At 33.8% G+C, this 18,527-nt stretch overlaps 1 protein-coding gene across 1 annotated transcript in view; it reads right to left on the bottom strand.

The window, feature by feature from the left end:
- Positions 1-3,660: 3,660 nt before the first annotated feature.
- Positions 3,661-18,527, bottom strand: part of LOC128643315 (EH domain-binding protein 1-like) — a 60,102-nt gene continuing 45,235 nt past the window's right edge. The window contains exons 3-4 of the mRNA XM_053696252.1: positions 5,697-5,833; positions 3,661-4,277 (exon numbers count right to left, since the gene is read on the bottom strand). Of these exons, the coding sequence (XP_053552227.1) occupies positions 4,156-4,277; positions 5,697-5,833 (259 nt within the window). The 3' untranslated portion in view covers positions 3,661-4,155. The remainder of the gene's footprint in view (positions 4,278-5,696; positions 5,834-18,527) is intronic.

Raw genomic sequence — 18,527 nt, 5'->3', positions numbered from 1 at the left:
ATATGTATATACACATAGTAACACATAAATATATATGTATATACACATACTAACACATAAATATATATGTATATACATATAATAATACATAAATATATATGTATATACACATACTAACACATAAATATATATGTATATACACATAATAATACATAAATATATATATGTATATACACATAGTAACACATAAATATATATGTATATACACATAATAACACATAAATATATAAGTATATACACATAGAAACACATAAATATATATGTATATACACATAATAACACATAAATATATATGTATATAAACATAGTAACACATAAATATATATGTATATACACATAGTAACACATAAATATATATGTATATACACATACTAACACATAAATATATATGTATATACACATAGTAACACATTAATATATATGTATATATACATAGTAACACATAAATATATATGTATATAAACATAATAACACATAAATATATATATATATATACACACATAATAACACATAAATATATATATATATGTATATACACATAGTAACACATAAATATATATGAATATACACATAGTAACACATAAATATATATGTATATACACATAATAGCACATAAATATATATGTATATACACATAATAACACATAAATATATATGTATATACACATAATAACACGTAAATATATATGTATATAAACATAATAACACATAAATATATATGTATATACACATAGTAACACATAAATATATATATGTATATACACATATAAACACATACATATATATGTATATACACATAATAGCACATAAATATATATGTATATACACATAATAGCACATAAATATATATGTATATACACATAATAACACATAAATATATATGTATATACACATAATAACACGTAAATATATATGTATATAAACATAATAACACATAAATATATATGTATATACACATACTGACACATAAATATATATGTATATACACATAGTAACACATAAATATATATGTATATACAAATAGTAACACATAAATATATATGTATATACACATAGTAACACATAAATATATATGTATATACACATAGTAACACATAAATATATATGTATATACACATAATAACACATAAATATATATGTATATACACATAGTAACACATAAATATATATGTATATACACATAATAACACATAAATATATATATGTATATACACATAATAACACATAAATATATATGTATATACACATAGTAACACATAAATATATATGTATATACACATAGTAACACATAAATATATATATATATGTATATACACATAGTAACACATAAATATATATGAATATACACATAGTAACACATACATATATATGTATATACACATAATAACACATAAATATATATGTATATACACATACTAACACATTAATATATATGTATATACACATAATAACACATAAATATATATGTATATACACATACTAACACATAAATATATATGTATATACACATAGTAACACATAAATATATATGTATATACACATAGTAACACATAAATATATATATATATACACATACTAACACATAAATATATATGTATATACACATAGTAACACATAAATATATATGTATATACACATAATAACACATAAATATATATATGTATATACACATAATAACACATAAATATATATGTATATACACATATTAACACATAAATATATATGTATATACACATAGTAACACATAAATATATATGTATATACACATAATAACACATAAATATATATGTATATACACATAGTAACACATAAATATATATGTATATACACATAATAACACATAAATATATATGTATATACACATAGTAACACATAAATATATATGTATATACACATAATAACACATAAATATATATGTATATACACATAGTAACACATAAATATATATGTATATACACATAGTAACACATAAATATATATGTATATACACATAGTAACACATAAATATATATGTATATACACATAGTAACACATAAATATATATGTATATACACATAGTAACACATAAATATATATGTATATACACATAGTAACACATAAATATATCTGTATATACACATAGAACACATAAATATATATGTATATACACATAGTATCACATAAATATATATGTATATACACATACTAACACATAAATATATATATGTATATACACATAATAACACATAAATATATATGTATATACACATAGTAACACATAAATATATATATGTATATACACATAATAACACATAAATATATATGTATATACACATAGTAACACATAAATATATATGTATATACACATAATAACACATAAATATATATGTATATACACATAGTGACACATAAATATATATGTATATACACACAGTAACACATAAATATATATGTATATACACATAGTAACACATAAATATATATGTATATACACATAGTAACACATAAATATATATGTATATACACACAGTAACACATAAATATATATGTATATACACATAGTAACACATAAATATATATGTATATACACACAGTAACACATAAATATATATGTATATACACATAGTAACACATAAATATATATGTATATACACATAATAACACATAAATATATATATGTATATACACATATTAACACATAAATATATATGTATATACACATAATAACATAAATATATATGTATATACACATAATAACACATAAATATATATGTATATACACATAGTAACACATAAATATATATGTATATACACATAGTAACACATAAATATATATGTATATACACATACTAACACATAAATATATATGTATATACACATACTAACACATAAATATATATGTATATACACATAGTAACACATAAATATATATGTATATACACATACTAACACATAAATATATATGTATATACACATAGAAACACATAAATATATATGTATATACACATAATAACACATAAATATATATGTATATACACATAACACATAAATATATATGTATATACACATAATAACACATAAATATATATGTATATACACATAACACATAAATATATATGTATATACACATAGTAACACATAAATATATATGTATATACACATAACAACACATAAATATATATGTATATACACATAGTAACACATAAATATATATGTATATACACATAATAACACATAAATATATATGTATATACACATAATAACACATAAATATATATGTATATACACATACTAACACATAAATTTATATGTATATACACATAATAACACATAAATATATATGTATATACACATAGTAACACATGAATATATATGTATATACACATAGTAACACATAAATATATATGTATATACACATAGTAACACATAAATATATATGTATATACACATAGTAACACATAAATATATATGTATATACACATACTAACACATAAATATATATGTATATACACATAGTAACACATAAATATATATGTATATACACATACTAACACATAAATATATATGTATATACACATAGTAACACATAAATATATATGTATATACAGTAAGCATATACATATATATTTACAGGGAACACACAGTTCCCATAGACCGCAATGTAAAGGAACTTTTCAGTGCTGTTTTTTTTTTGGTTTTTTTTTAAACAAGCTTTATTGTAAGAAAGAGTACCATACAACAATGGCAGTAATAAAAGATACATTGACAATTATTGTTCTGTAATGGATGTGTAATACCCCTGCCGTGTCGTACGGCTTTAGTCCTTGATAAATTCATCATAATATAGTCCAGTATCTTTAGGATAGAGGTGGGATTGGAATTCCATGATTTTGAGCTTGTTATACAACAGTTTTCATTTTTATGACAAGAACAACATTGGTATTCTTAATAATAACTCTAAGGGGTAGATTTATGAAAGTGCGAGCGGACATGATATGATGTAGCGCATTTATCATTGCACCAGCAGTTCTTGTGAAGCATTGTGAAGCATTGACTGCGTTTCCCTTCTTCTGTTTTAGTGCAGTAATTTTATTAAAAAATAAAGATGCTACAATTATTATTTTTTTAATAAAATACATGAACGGACTTCTATTAGTGTCTTTTTATCGTTGCATACTAATATAAATACACCATTGACAGGCACATGACCATGTTAAACAAGAGGAGAAGGGTAAAAAGAGAAAGGCAGAGAGACAGTTTACCTGAGAAGACTTCGGAAATTATGTTTTTAACATAACCTAGAGAAAAGAGAGCACAGAGAGAGATAAAAGAAAGGTTTTAAAGAAAAGATAAAAAGTGCGATAAAGAAAAGAGACAGAAAAGTAACATGACTGAAATTATTTTCTTTTGGAAGCTGTTACTGTTGGGGTAAAACCCGTTACAAGGTAGAAAGTGACCGGTTGAGGGATATGTGGTCACACAAGGGTCACAATTATCTCAAATTTACTGGATGAAATGTGACAAACATGGCTGACACTCACAGGGACTGCCATCAAGAAATTATTGAAATAAGGGGCTGGCCTATGATATACGAGGTGCTCCCCATAGGAAGTAATGACGTTTCCTGGAAAGGGGAACTTCTCTAGGGAGGGGGAAGTTAGCAGAGGACACAGTATAAAAACTAAATACTGCAGCTAATACACATCAGATTACACTGCTGTCAGTGTACAGTAACTTAATGTTGTCGCTATTTTTGTATGCATGTGTTTTCTGTTAGGTTAATAAGCGTTTTTCCGTATTTGACACATTTTCGACTACTCTTTTTTAGTTAGCAAGATAAAACAGCAAGATCTGCAGGTGAAAAATGTTTAGTTTAGAGAATATGCCAGACCTTAAAGGGACATAAAAATCCCAAATTTTTTCTTTCATGATTCAGAGAGACAATACAATTTTCCACTTTACTTCTATTATCAAATTTGCTTCGTTCTCTTGTTATTCTTTGAGATACCTAGGTAGATGTCTGAAGCACCACATGACAGGAAATAGTGCTCCCCTCTAGTGCTCTTGCAAAACTCCTGCCATATAGTGTTCCAGACAAGTGCCCCCTCCCAAACTTACCTTCCTGCTTTTCAACAAAGGATAACAAAAAAACAAAGAAACATAGGTTATAAAAATACATTGGAAAGTTGTTTAAAATTGTATTTTCTATATGAATCATGAATAAAAACAATGGGGTTTTATTTCCCTTTAAGTAGAAATTTCAGCTGTGAACACGGAAGTCCCCAAACAGAGGTTAGGAAACTCATTTCACAATAAGGATAACATTATGCTTTGTAAGTATGGATTTCACAGCATTTGTTTTTTTGCATGCGCGGTTAGTTTAATTAAATATCAACTGCGTGCATTAAATTTAAAGTTATTTCTGTGTAATTTCAACACAAATTTTCCATTAAATACAATTTTTTGCAGAACAATTTTTTTTAATGCGATTTAACTTTTTTTTCAAAATTTAATTAATTAAATTTTTAAATTATGATTTTTGTAAGCCCTATTGTAATGTGTGAGTGACCTGTTGTCCTCAAGATAAAAACTGCCTTGATAGAATTCCTCTACAGGCTTCATAGTACTGGTCAGATTCCTTAGAATATCTCAGAAGCCCAGAGAACTTTAGATAACTGCGCTAAAAGTGTCTGAAGTCGTTAAGGGGGATAGTTCACCTCGATAAATATTCCCTAGAGGATTCCTGCCGGGTCGTGGCTTCTCGTCATCTTCATCATCATTAAAGTCATCGAGATCAGCGATATCAGTGGGCTTCAGACTCAGAAGGCTGGCAATGCTTTGCATATCATCATCACTGAAGAAAAGGACCAAAGATCAGAAATGTAACCACATCACCGTATGAAAAAACACGGGGTGCTTTACAATGCATTAAACTCACTGTTTTAAAGGCATTTTCCTATTTCAGAGCAAACACCAATTGAAAACTTCCATGAGTATGTATATGAAACCAATCAGAGCCCAGATAAAAATGTGCTTGTGCAGTGCTGTAAACATTCACTGTGCTTGTAGAAATGCATACAGAAAGAAAGGCGCTCTACCAGGGACGAACAACAGCTTGGTAGCTTGTCCTATGGCGACTTAAAAACCCAGAAGCAGCCTCTTTTAGCCCAGTTGTGCTTTTCGCAGAGAAGAACTTTCCTGTATACAATAATGTACAGTATAGGTACTGAAGAATGCAAAACACGCTTAAGTCTCTGGTGAGTGGGAAAAGCACGATTAGAGGAAATCTAAGCAGCTTAATTACTTTACACTATGCTTAATCAGACATAATAAGGGGATTTAGTGTTTAAAGCTGATTTAATTATCATAAGAATAAACAATAATAGGTTTTAACACAATCAGACAATAAATAATTGTTTACACCAATAAAAACACAAACCCAATAGGACCACAGAACCAAGGACATTAGTAATGCAGTGATTGGTCTTTATAGATCCCGGCCATGTGGATCCAAGAACCTTAAAGGGATATTCCAGCCAAAATTGGAAACCACAAAGGTGCATTTCGGTATTGAACAGAAGCATTTTTGTAATATACATTCATTAGCAAAAATGCTTCTAATAAAAGCTTTAGCTGTTTCAAACGTGTATTTAAGTATGCACCGTGCACCAGCATTTTACACAAGGCACTTACTCAGAGAGCCTAAAATGCTTGTACCATCTGGTAATGACTCAAAATGTTAACACTAAAACAGTGATAACTAGAAGCATTTTTGCCAATACCTGTATATTGCAAATAAGCTTCTATTTAAAGATGCAATAAATCTATGTGCATTTAAATTTTGACTGGAATGTCCCTTTAACTACATAGTCTATGATACAGATACATTATCCTTACTATTACTACAATTAGTGCAGAAACCAAATCATTACCGTACTGAACCTACACACAAAACAGTGAAAACTAAGGTGTTAATTGTGTTCATCTGGACATTAGCAGTTAAAAACAACTGTTGGTAAAAATAACACCATATGGCAGTTTACAAAGCTGTTGGACTTTCATTTGGGTTCGGCATACCAAACTAGAAACGATCATTTGTGCACAGTTCACACTGAGCTCATTAATAGCTTGTTGTGTGCAGCCGTTAATGGCATCAGATTTTTAGAGCCCCTGGAAATTTGACCTAAGTGTTACAAAGTTATCATCACCACTGTAAACTACACCTAAGTGTCCTAAAGTTATCACCACTGGAAACTAGACCTAAGTGTCCTAAAGTTATCATCACCACTGGAAACTAGACCTAAGTGTCCTAAAGTTATAATCACCGCTGTAAACTAGACCTAAGTGTCCTAAAGTTATCATCACCACTGAAAAATAGACCTAAGTGTCCTAAAGTTATCATCACCACTGGAAACTAGACCTAAGTGTCCTAAAGTTATCATCACCACTGGAAACTATACCTAAGTGTCCTAAAGTTATCATCACCGCTGTAAACTAGACCTAAGTGTCCTAAAGTTATCATCACCACTGAAAAATAGACCTAAGTTTTACAAAGTTATCATCACCACTGAAAACTACACTTAAGTGTTATAACGTTATCACCACTGGAGACTAGACCTGAGTGTTATAAAGTTAGCACCACTGGAGGCTAGACCCGAGTGTTATAAAGTTATCACCACTGGAGACTAGACCTGAGTGTTATAAAGTTATCACCACTGGAGACTAGACCTGAGTGTTATAAAGTTATCACCACTGGAGACTAGACCTGAGTGTTATAAAGTTATCACCACTGGAGACTAGACCCGAGTGTTATAAAGTTATCATTATCACTGGAAACTAGACTTATGTGTAATAAAGTTATCACAATCACTGGAAACTACACTTAAGTGTTATAAAGTTATCACCACTAGAGACTAGACCTAAGTTTTACAAAGTTACCATCACCACTGAAAACTACACTTAAGTGTTATAACGTTATCACCACTAGAGACTAGACCTGAGTGTTATAAAGTTATCACCACTGGAGACTAGATCTGAGTGTTACAAAGTTATCATTATCACTGGAAACTAGACTTATGTGTAATAAAGTTATCACCATCACTGGAAACTAGACCTAAGTGTCCTAAAGTTATTATCACCACTGGAAAATAGACCTAAGTGTTACAAAGTTATCATCACCACTGGAAACTAGACTTAAGTGTTATAAAGTTATCAGCACTGGAAACTAGACCTGAGTGTTATAAAGTTATCAAGAAAAGGAAAGTGTGGAGTGATATGTAGATAGGACTCAACTAGCTTCCCCAAATCTGATATGCTCCCAATATCAGATGTATAGAAATGTGCAAGTAGTGATGGGTGTGGGGAGCGCTCTAAAAGAGCTGTGAGTATAAACTATGATTTGAAGTGTGTATACACTGTGATAGAATGTGTATGGATTTACCAAATATAATTTCTTTGAATAAATATAATTACTTTGAATCATAAATTTTTGTGTGGTTCTGGTGTTATATAGTGTCTCTCCAAAAAATGTGAACAAATAAACAATCAAAAACAAAACGTTGATTCTTAAAATTCTTCAAGGACAATTTTATAAAATCCTTCTATTTATTCAAAATGTGTATGCTCGGTGTATTATCACTGTACCTTTAGATAAATTGATGTGCCTCTAAATAAATTGATACACAAATTGTGCTTCAAAATGGATAGACCAACAAATCGTTATGAATTTGAAACGTGATGAATTTAAAACGTGATGAATTTAAATGAATAAACAAACAAATCGTGATGAAAAAAATTACTTAACTTCTAGATGAATAAACAAACAAATCGTGATAAATTTAAAAAACTTTACTAAGATAAAAAACAGTATAAGATCGTTTCAATCGTATTTTATGGTTATACCATACAATGAATCTGTTTAGAGCATGTGGGGGTACATCTTTATCGTAAAACAATGCTAAAAGTTCGGATTTTTAATCCTTATGGTGGAAGTTCGGATTTGTAATCCTTATGGTTTTCTTAAGTTGTGGCCACAACCAATTTTAAAACAGTTAAAATCCAAATGTAGTACTGTGCTGTTGTTAATTTTGCAGTTTATTCTCCCCCTAACCGGACCTCTGATATTCCTTACCTCCGTGTTTTCTTTGTATTACCTTGGGTTCTGGGAAGAGTGCTTTTTGTAAGTAGGTCGAGTTCTCCAAGCGGCTTTGCCGCTGTTTGAATTTCCTCCGCAACTACTTCCTACCCTGATGTGCGTGTGACGTTGACGTTGTACACGGAGGACCAATCAGGCAACCGGATCGTGGGGGGAGTGTTTCTTGTACTGGAGCCAATCTTTCCACACTCGATGTCAGGTTTTCTACGCGTTTCAGCGCCGTAACTTGCGCCTTTATCAAGACTGTCAAGATACAGTCTTGATAAAGGCGCAAGTTACGGCGCTGAAACGCGTAGAAAACCTGACATCGAGTGTGGAAAGATTGGCTCCAGTACAAGAAACACTCCCCCCACGATCCGGTTGCCTGATTGGTCCTCCGTGTACAACGTCAACGTCACACGCACATCAGGGTAGGAAGTAGTTGCGGAGGAAATTCAAACAGCGGCAAAGCCGCTTGGAGAACTCGACCTACTTACAAAAAGCACTCTTCCCAGAACCCAAGGTAATACAAAGAAAACACGGAGGTAAGGAATATCAGAGGTCCGGTTAGGGGGAGAATAAACTGCAAAATTAACAACAGCACAGTACTACATTTGGATTTTAACTGTTTTAAAATTGGTTGTGGCCACAACTTAAGAAAACCATAAGGATTACAAATCCGAACTTCCACCATAAGGATTAAAAATCCGAACTTTTAGCATTGTTTTACGATAAAGATGTACCCCCACATGCTCTAAACAGATTCATTGTATGGTATAACCATAAAATACGATTGAAACGATCTTATACTGTTTTTTATCTTAGTAAAGTTTTTTAAATTTATCACGATTTGTTTGTTTATTCATCTAGAAGTTAAGTCATTTTTTTCATCACGATTTGTTTGTTTATTCATTTAAATTCATCACGTTTTAAATTCATCACGTTTCAAATTCATAACGATTTGTTGGTCTATCCATTTTGAAGCACAATTTGTGTATCAATTTATTTAGAGGCACATCAATTTATCTAAAGGTACAGTGATAATACACCGAGCATACACATTTTGAATAAATAGAAGGATTTTATAAAATTGTCCTTGAAGAATTTTAAGAATCAACGTTTTGTTTTTGATTGTTTATTTGTTCACATTTTTTGGAGAGACACTATATAACACCAGAACCACACAAAAATTTATGATTCAAAGTAATTATATTTATTCAAAGAAATTATATTTGGTAAATCCATACACATTCTATCACAGTGTATACACACTTCAAATCATAGTTTATACTCACAGCTCTTTTAGAGCGCTCCCCACACCCATCACTACTTGCACATTGTTATAAAGTTATCATTATCACTGGAAACTAGACCTAAGTGTTATAAAGTTATCACCATCACTGGAAACTAGACCTAAGTGTTATAAAGTTATCACCATCACTGGAAACTAGACCTGAGTGTTACAAAGTTATCATCACCACTGGAAACTAGACTTATGTGTTATAAAGTTATCATTATCACTGGAAACTAGACCTAAGTGTTATAAAGTTATCACCACCACTGGAAACTAGACCTGAGTGTTACAAAGTTATCATCACCACTGGAAACTAGACTTATGTGTTATAAAGTTATCACCATCACTGAAAACTAGACCTAAGTGTTATAAAGTTATCACCACCACTGGAAACTAGACCTGAGTGTTAGAAAATTATCACCATCACTGGAAACTAGACATAAGTGTTATAAAGTTATCACCACTAGAGGCTAGACCTAAGTGTTATAAAGTTATCACCACTGGAGGCTAGACCTAAGTGTTATAAAGTTAGCAACATCACTGGAAACTAGACCTAAGTGTTATAAAGTTATCACCACTGGAGGCTAGACCTAAGTGTTACAAAGTTATCACCATCACTGGAAACTAGACCTAAGTGTTATAAAGTTATCACCACTGGAGGCTAGACCTAAGTGTTACAAAGTTATCACCATCACTGGAAACTAGACCTAAGTGTTATACAGTTATCACCACTGGAGGCTAGACCTAAGTGTTATAAAGTTATCACCATCACTGGAAACTAGACCTAAGTGTTATACAGTTATCACCACTGGAGGCTAGACCTGAGTGTTACAAAGTTATCGCCATCACTGGAAACTAGACCTAAGTGTTATAAAGTTATCACCACTGGAGGCTAGACCTGAGTTTTATAAAGTTATCACCATCACTGGAAACTAGACCTAAGTGTTATAAAGTTATCACCACTGGAGGCTAGACCTGAGTATTATAAAGTTATCACCATCACTGGAAACTAGACCTAAGTGTTATAAAGTTATCACCACTGGAGGCTAGACCTGAGTGGTATAAAGTTATCACCACCACTGGAAACTAGACCTAAGTGTTATAAAGTTATCACCACTGGAGGCTAGACCTGAGTGTTATAAAATTATCACCACTGGAGGCTAGACCTAAGTGTTATAAAGTTATCCCCACTGGAGGCTAGACTTAAGTGTTATAAAGTTATAACCATCACTGGAAACTAGACCTAAGTGTTATAAAGTTATCACCATCACTGGAAACTAGACCTGAGTGTTATAAAGTTATCACCATCACTGGAAACTAGACCTAAGTGTTATAAAGTTATGACCATCACTGGAAACTAGACCTAGGTGTTATAAAGTTATCACCACTGGAGGCTAGACCTAAGTGTTATAAAGTTATCACCAATAGAGGCTAGACCTGAGTGTTATAAAGTTATCACCTCTGGAGGCTAGACCTAAGTGTTATAAAGTTATCACCATCACTGGAAAATAGACCTAAGTGTTATAAAGTTATCACCACTGGAGGCTAGACCTAGGTGTTATAAAGTTATCGCCACTGGATGCTAGACCTGAGTGTTATAAAGTAATCACCACTGGAGGCTAGACCTAAGTGTTATAAAGTTATCACCATCACTGGAAAATAGACCTAAGTGTTACAAAGTTATCATCACCACTCAAAACTACACTTAAGTGTTATAAAGTTATCACCACTGGAGACTAGACCTGAGTGTTATAAAGTTATCACCATCACTGGAAACTAGACCTAAGTGTTATAAAGTTATGACCATCACTGGAAACTAGACCTAAGTGTTATAAAGTTATCATCACCACTCAAAACTACACTTAAGTGTTATAAAGTTATCACCACTGGAGACTAGACCTGAGTGTTATAAAGTTAGCATTATCACTGGAAATTAGACTTATGTGTAATAAAGTTACCACCATCACTGGAAACTAGACCTGAGTGTTACAAAGTTATCATCACCACTGGAAACTAGACCTGAGTGTTATAAAGTTATCACCATCACTGGAAACTAGACCTAAGTGTTATAAAGTTATGACCATCACTGGAAACTAGACCTAAGTGTTATAAAGTTATCACCACTGGAGGCTAGACCTGAGTGTTATAAAGTTATCACCATCACTGGAAACTAGACCTAAGTGTTATAAAGTTATCACCATCACTGGAAACTAGACCTAAGTGTTATAAAGTTATCACCATCACTGGAAACTAGACCTAAGTGTTATAAAGTTATACAATATATAATAAAGATAGAAAAAATACCAGGGTATATAAGATTACCCTAGAACAGCAAGGGATAAATAAACGGCACACATAAGAGACTTTCAAAAATTTATTAATAATAAGTTCCCAAAATACACTTCAGTATATAGCAATATCTTATCTGTCAATTTCAGTCACCACTAAAGACAGCAAAATCTAAAACATTTAAAGTGCACTGAGACCTAATTCTTTCCCTATACTATAAATCTCAGAAAAAACATCATAAACAATCAGGGGTTAGCCAGAAAACTTATGTTTATAATGAATTGTACATAGAATCTAATGTTTATAAGACATATATAGTAGGTAGGAAAAATACATGTTATATATATGGCTGCAGTCCAAACAGGGGTGAACTATATTGTATATAGAAAAGCGCTTTTTTCCTTTTTGGTATATACCAGGGAATCTCCTCTTAAGGCAAATGGATATGCCGCAGTTAGTGCTGCTGTATAGGGAGTCTCTAGCAAGTATAGCAATTCAGTTGGAAAACACAGCATATACTTAGCTTAAGTCCTCCGGTTTTTGTTGCTTCCACTTTTCTTCTGCTTGCAAGCACCTGTGATGATTGCTTGGCGTGTGACGTCAACAGACAGTGGGAGTGGTGTAGCGTCACCAGGGACTGTGAGTGGCTGTAAACGGAAGGATCCAGTTGAATCAATCTTTACGTTGTCAGTTTTGCCAAGAGCTTTGACAAAAGGCTGTATCACAATGTTATATGTATGTTCACCTATCGTATAGGCACATCTTCCATTGCACTCCAATAGCACACTCCTCAAACCACTTACTCCACTGTCGGAGTCACACCAGGAAAATTCGTAGCTCACTTGAAATGTACAGCTGCATGTATAGAGCCAAAATGTCTCTGAAGAAACATGAGATTCAGGGAATAGGTCTAGTCAGGTGCACTAGAAATTCTGGCCCACGGTACATTCGACAGGTACCTGGGTTCTCATAAACACATAGTGCCAACGCACGTTTCTCCCCCACCTCCAGTATGTGTTACAGGGGATCATCAGGGCATATAGAGTCCTCAATGGACTTCCTCTTTTATGCAGATATCTAATTGCTTACAGGTGTTTTTTCCCAAGTATCCTTGCAACACCTTAAAGCTGTATCACTTTTAACCCTGTATCAAAAAGCCTCTCAAAACTCAAAATTGTGTTAGAAAGTAATAGCTACATATATGTTGGTTCAACCTAATTCCTGGTTACCCCCAATACTTTCAATTACACAACAGAAGAGAGATAGAAATTACTCTCTATCCTGGCGCACACTTCAAACAGATGTTTATTATATTTAAAACGAATGAAAATTTATAAAAAGTGGACAAATTCAAGCTTATCATTTAAACCTTTTGGGAACCTAGTTCCCAGTCTGTAGATCCATTTCGCCTCTTTTTGCAGGAGGACCCTATCATTATTGCCACCACGTCCATTTGTGATGCCTTTATCTATTATGATAAATTTCAATGAATCTACATTTTTATTATGTACATTACAAAAATGCCTAGCAACGTTAGTTTCTCTGGAGTGGAGAATATCGTCTCTGTGCTCCTGTACTCGGTCCTTCACCAATCTTTTCGTTTTTCCAACATAGAAGACCGGACAGGAGCACCGCAGTTGAAAACTGTCATTAAATCAAGAAAATTGTCCACTTTTTATAAATTTTCATTCGTTTTAAATATAATAAACATCTGTTTGAAGTGTGCGCCAGGATAGAGAGTAATTTCTATCTCTCTTCTGTTGTGTAATTGAAAGTATTGGGGGTAACCAGGAATTAGGTTGAACCAACATATATGTAGCTATTACTTTCTAACACAATTTTGAGTTTTGAGAGGCTTTTTGATACAGGGTTAAAAGTGATACAGCTTTAAGGTGTTGCAAGGATACTTGGGAAAAAACACCTGTAAGCAATTAGATATCTGCATAAAAGAGGAAGTCCATTGAGGACTCTATATGCCCTGATGATCCCCTGTAACACATACTGGAGGTGGGGGAGAAACGTGCGTTGGCACTATGTGTTTATGAGAACCCAGGTACCTGTCGAATGTACCGTGGGCCAGAATTTCTAGTGCACCTGACTAGACCTATTCCCTGAATCTCATGTTTCTTCAGAGACATTTTGGCTCTATACATGCAGCTGTACATTTCAAGTGAGCTACGAATTTTCCTGGTGTGACTCCGACAGTGGAGTAAGTGGTTTGAGGAGTGTGCTATTGGAGTGCAATGGAAGATGTGCCTATACGATTGTCAGGATATACATCTCTGCCATATACACTATCCTTGGTTGTACTGTCCCTTTAAGGATCACTGCTTCTCATACCTGTCTCCACCCTATTTAAGGCACACCTGTTTCACTCATTCTTTGCTTAGTATTGTTATACACTTCAATTGCCTAGCCAGTTTTGTCTGAACTCTGCTCACTCAAATTTGCTACCAGCAAGTTTTTCTTTGGATTCAAGTTTTCTCACGAACTTTGCTGCTGTTGCTTTTTACTTGCAACCTTCAGTTTCCTCTGAAACTCCTGTGATTTACTAACCTCCACTTCAATTGTTTTCTTACAATTACCTTGGACGCTACTGCTCCTGTCTCAGCACTTCCACGGAGCTCCGCAACTACCGCGGTGACGTCACACGCCAGCTGCTCTCTCTCTCGCTACTCAGCTCTAGCCTGCTCTTCCGACTACGCTGTAAGTGTTACTACTTCTGACTCTCAGCCTTGATATGTGCCAGCACTATAACGCTTACCATTATAATATTCTCAAAATGCATATGTCTTCTTGTCAGTGTTCTTTTGTTTATTAACATTGTTCCAACCTTCGCATATATCTACTCTCATATGTGAAGCTCCAAGTTTACTTACACAAGCCTGCTGACACTTCATATAATTACTGATCGTTCATTCTGACCATTTATCTCCTATAAATTTGGGTATTCTGATTAACATCTTACCGGAGGAACTGTGTTTCATGTTTTCACTGCAGACTAGAGTGTAGCCACTCTTTTCAGCCTGCAATAGGGTTAACATAGCGAATCTCCTCCTTTACATTAATTACAGCCTGCTGATACAGGAAAGCCGCCTTCACACATCCTGTGACTATTGTGGTTTTCAGTATCTTCTTGCTACATACACTCTCTATTGTTGCCACCTTCCATCTCAGCAGTTGTGATTCACCTGACCTGTTCAAAATACTGTGTCTTTATTTTAGATTTCCTAAACGAGTGTGACAGAATACTAAGCCCTTTTAAAACCTATGGATCCAGCTGAGATTAACACTCACATGCAGGCATTAACACAAAGAGTAGATTTGTTAACAAATGGTTTAAACGCATTAAAAGTGGAGAATGATAACCTTAAAGCATACATTAGGGATGTAGTAGACAAAAGAACACCTATATATGAACCCCAGGTTAGTCCTCCAGATTGTTTCCATGGAGACAGGACTCTCTACAGAGAGTTTAAAAATGCATGCCTGTTATTGTTTGCTTTGAGACCTCATACCTACCCAAACGATAGGATTAGAGTACTCACGACCATATCTTACCTTAGAGGTGAACCCCGTACATGGGCAAACACTTACTTTGAGAATAATGAAGAGATATTGAATTCTTTGGATAATTTTTTTGTCTCAATGGATCAATTGTATGAGGATCCATACAAACAGCTTACAGCTGAAAACGCCATGCGTGGCCTTAAGCAAAAGAAGAGGGTAGTCGAAGACTACATCACAGAATTTAAAAAATGGGCAAAGGACTCTCAATGGAACAATCTGTCCCTTAGGAACCAGTTCAGACTCGGCCTCTCTGAGGGAATAAAAGACGAGTTGTCTCGCACAGATATCCCAGATACCTTAGAAGACCTCATGTCACTTAGTATTACAATAGATAGGCGCCTCAGGGAAAGGTACCAAGAAAAGACTGGGCATGACTCTAACCCTAGGAAAACTTCCTACCCCACACATGCCTCTTCCTTACACAAAAACACCCCTGAACCCATGGACATTGCCTTCATCAAAGGTCCTCTGTCTCCTCAAGAGAAGCTCAGACGTCGTTCCAATAATCTATGCCTGTACTGTGCCTCTGACGAACACACTGTGAAAGACTGCCCTTCTCTCCTAAAACAAAACAAGGGTAAGACCTTAACAGACTTTTATTGTTGTACTACTCAACAGAGTTCAGTTACTTACATAAAAATCCCTCTTCTGTTACAGTGGGAACAACTTCGTCTTCACGCCACCGCGATAATTGATTCTGGTGCCACGGCTTCTTATATAGATAAGGAATTTTGCACTGTAAATAAAATACCACTGATGCAGAAACAGTCTCCTGTTTATTTGAGAGGGATAGATGGAAAAAATATTTCTTCTGGGCCTGTTGAATTTCATACCATACCCCTACTTGTGGTCTCTCATGATCAGCATAGAGAATATCTCTCTTTCGATGTAATAAATTGCCCGGTCTCTCAGGTGGTTTTGGGGATGCAATGGTTGCATGCACACAACCCCCAGATAGACTGGTCCAATTCCACACTTAATTACAATTCATCATACTGCCAAAGTACTTGTCTCCCCAGTACAGTATTACAAATTTCTGACACTCCGGACATACCACCCATACCAGAGGTTTATAGCGATTTTTCTGATGTTTTTAGCAAAAAGGAGGCAGAGAGTCTGCCTCCACATAGAAAATACGACTGCCCCATAGACATACTCCCTGGGTCAGAGATCCCGATTGGGCACATATTTCCCTTATCTCATACTGAGCTAAAACACCTAAAGACATATTTAGAAGAGAACCTTAGAAAAGGGTTCATCCGACCCTCGACCTCGCCGGCTGGGGCCGGAATATTTTTTGTTAAAAACAAAGACGGCACTCTTAGACCTATAGTCGATTACCGTCAGCTAAATAAAATTACGGTAAAAAACCGCTACCCTTTACCCCTCATACCAGAGCTTATTGAGAGACTAGAGGGAGCTAAGTTTTTTACAAAATTGGATTTAAGGGGTGCTTACAACCTTCTCCGAATAAGATCAGGAGACGAATGGCTGACTGCGTTCCGAACCCGTTATGGTTTATTCGAGTACGTAGTCATGCCATTCGGGTTGTGTAATGCGCCTGCTGCTTTTCAGCACTTAATAAATGATCTTTTTAGAGACCTCCTTGATGTCAACATAGTCATATACTTAGATGATATTCTCATCTACTCTAAAACTTTAGAACAGCACATTCTACATGTGAGGCAAGTTCTTTCCCGGCTTAGAAGCAATTTCCTCTATGCAAAAGCTGAAAAATGTGTTTTCAATTCCCAGACCATATCTTTCCTTGGATATGAAATATCCCCTTCAGGAATTTTTATGGAGAATAAAAAAATTGAAGCAGTACTGAACTGGCCTACCCCAAAGACCAGACGCCAGGTTCAATCCTTTATGGGTTTCGCAAACTTCTACCGTAAGTTTATCAAAGATTTTTCTAAACTGGCAACTCCTCTAACCACACTCACAAAAGTCAAGATTCCATTCAAGTGGACTCAAGACTGTCAATCAGCTTTTAATACACTCAAACAGAAATTCACCAGTGCACCCATTCTACGTTTTCCTGACCCAAAACTTCAGTTCATTTTAGAGGTTGATGCATCCAACTTCGCAATTGGAGCAGTACTATCACAACGGGAGAATCTAGATAAACCTCTCCATCCTGTCGGTTTTTATTCCAGGACCTTAAACATCTCTGAACAAAACTATCCTATCGGGGATAAAGAACTACTTGCAATTAAACTATCCCTGGAACATTGGCGACATCTTTTAGAGGGTACTACC

The sequence above is a fragment of the Bombina bombina genome, unplaced genomic scaffold (genome assembly GCF_027579735.1).
Source record: "Bombina bombina isolate aBomBom1 unplaced genomic scaffold, aBomBom1.pri scaffold_982, whole genome shotgun sequence".
Taxonomy (NCBI): domain Eukaryota; kingdom Metazoa; phylum Chordata; class Amphibia; order Anura; family Bombinatoridae; genus Bombina; species Bombina bombina.
Note: the sequence above shows the minus strand (reverse complement) of the source record. Positions and strands in the feature narration are given on the sequence as shown.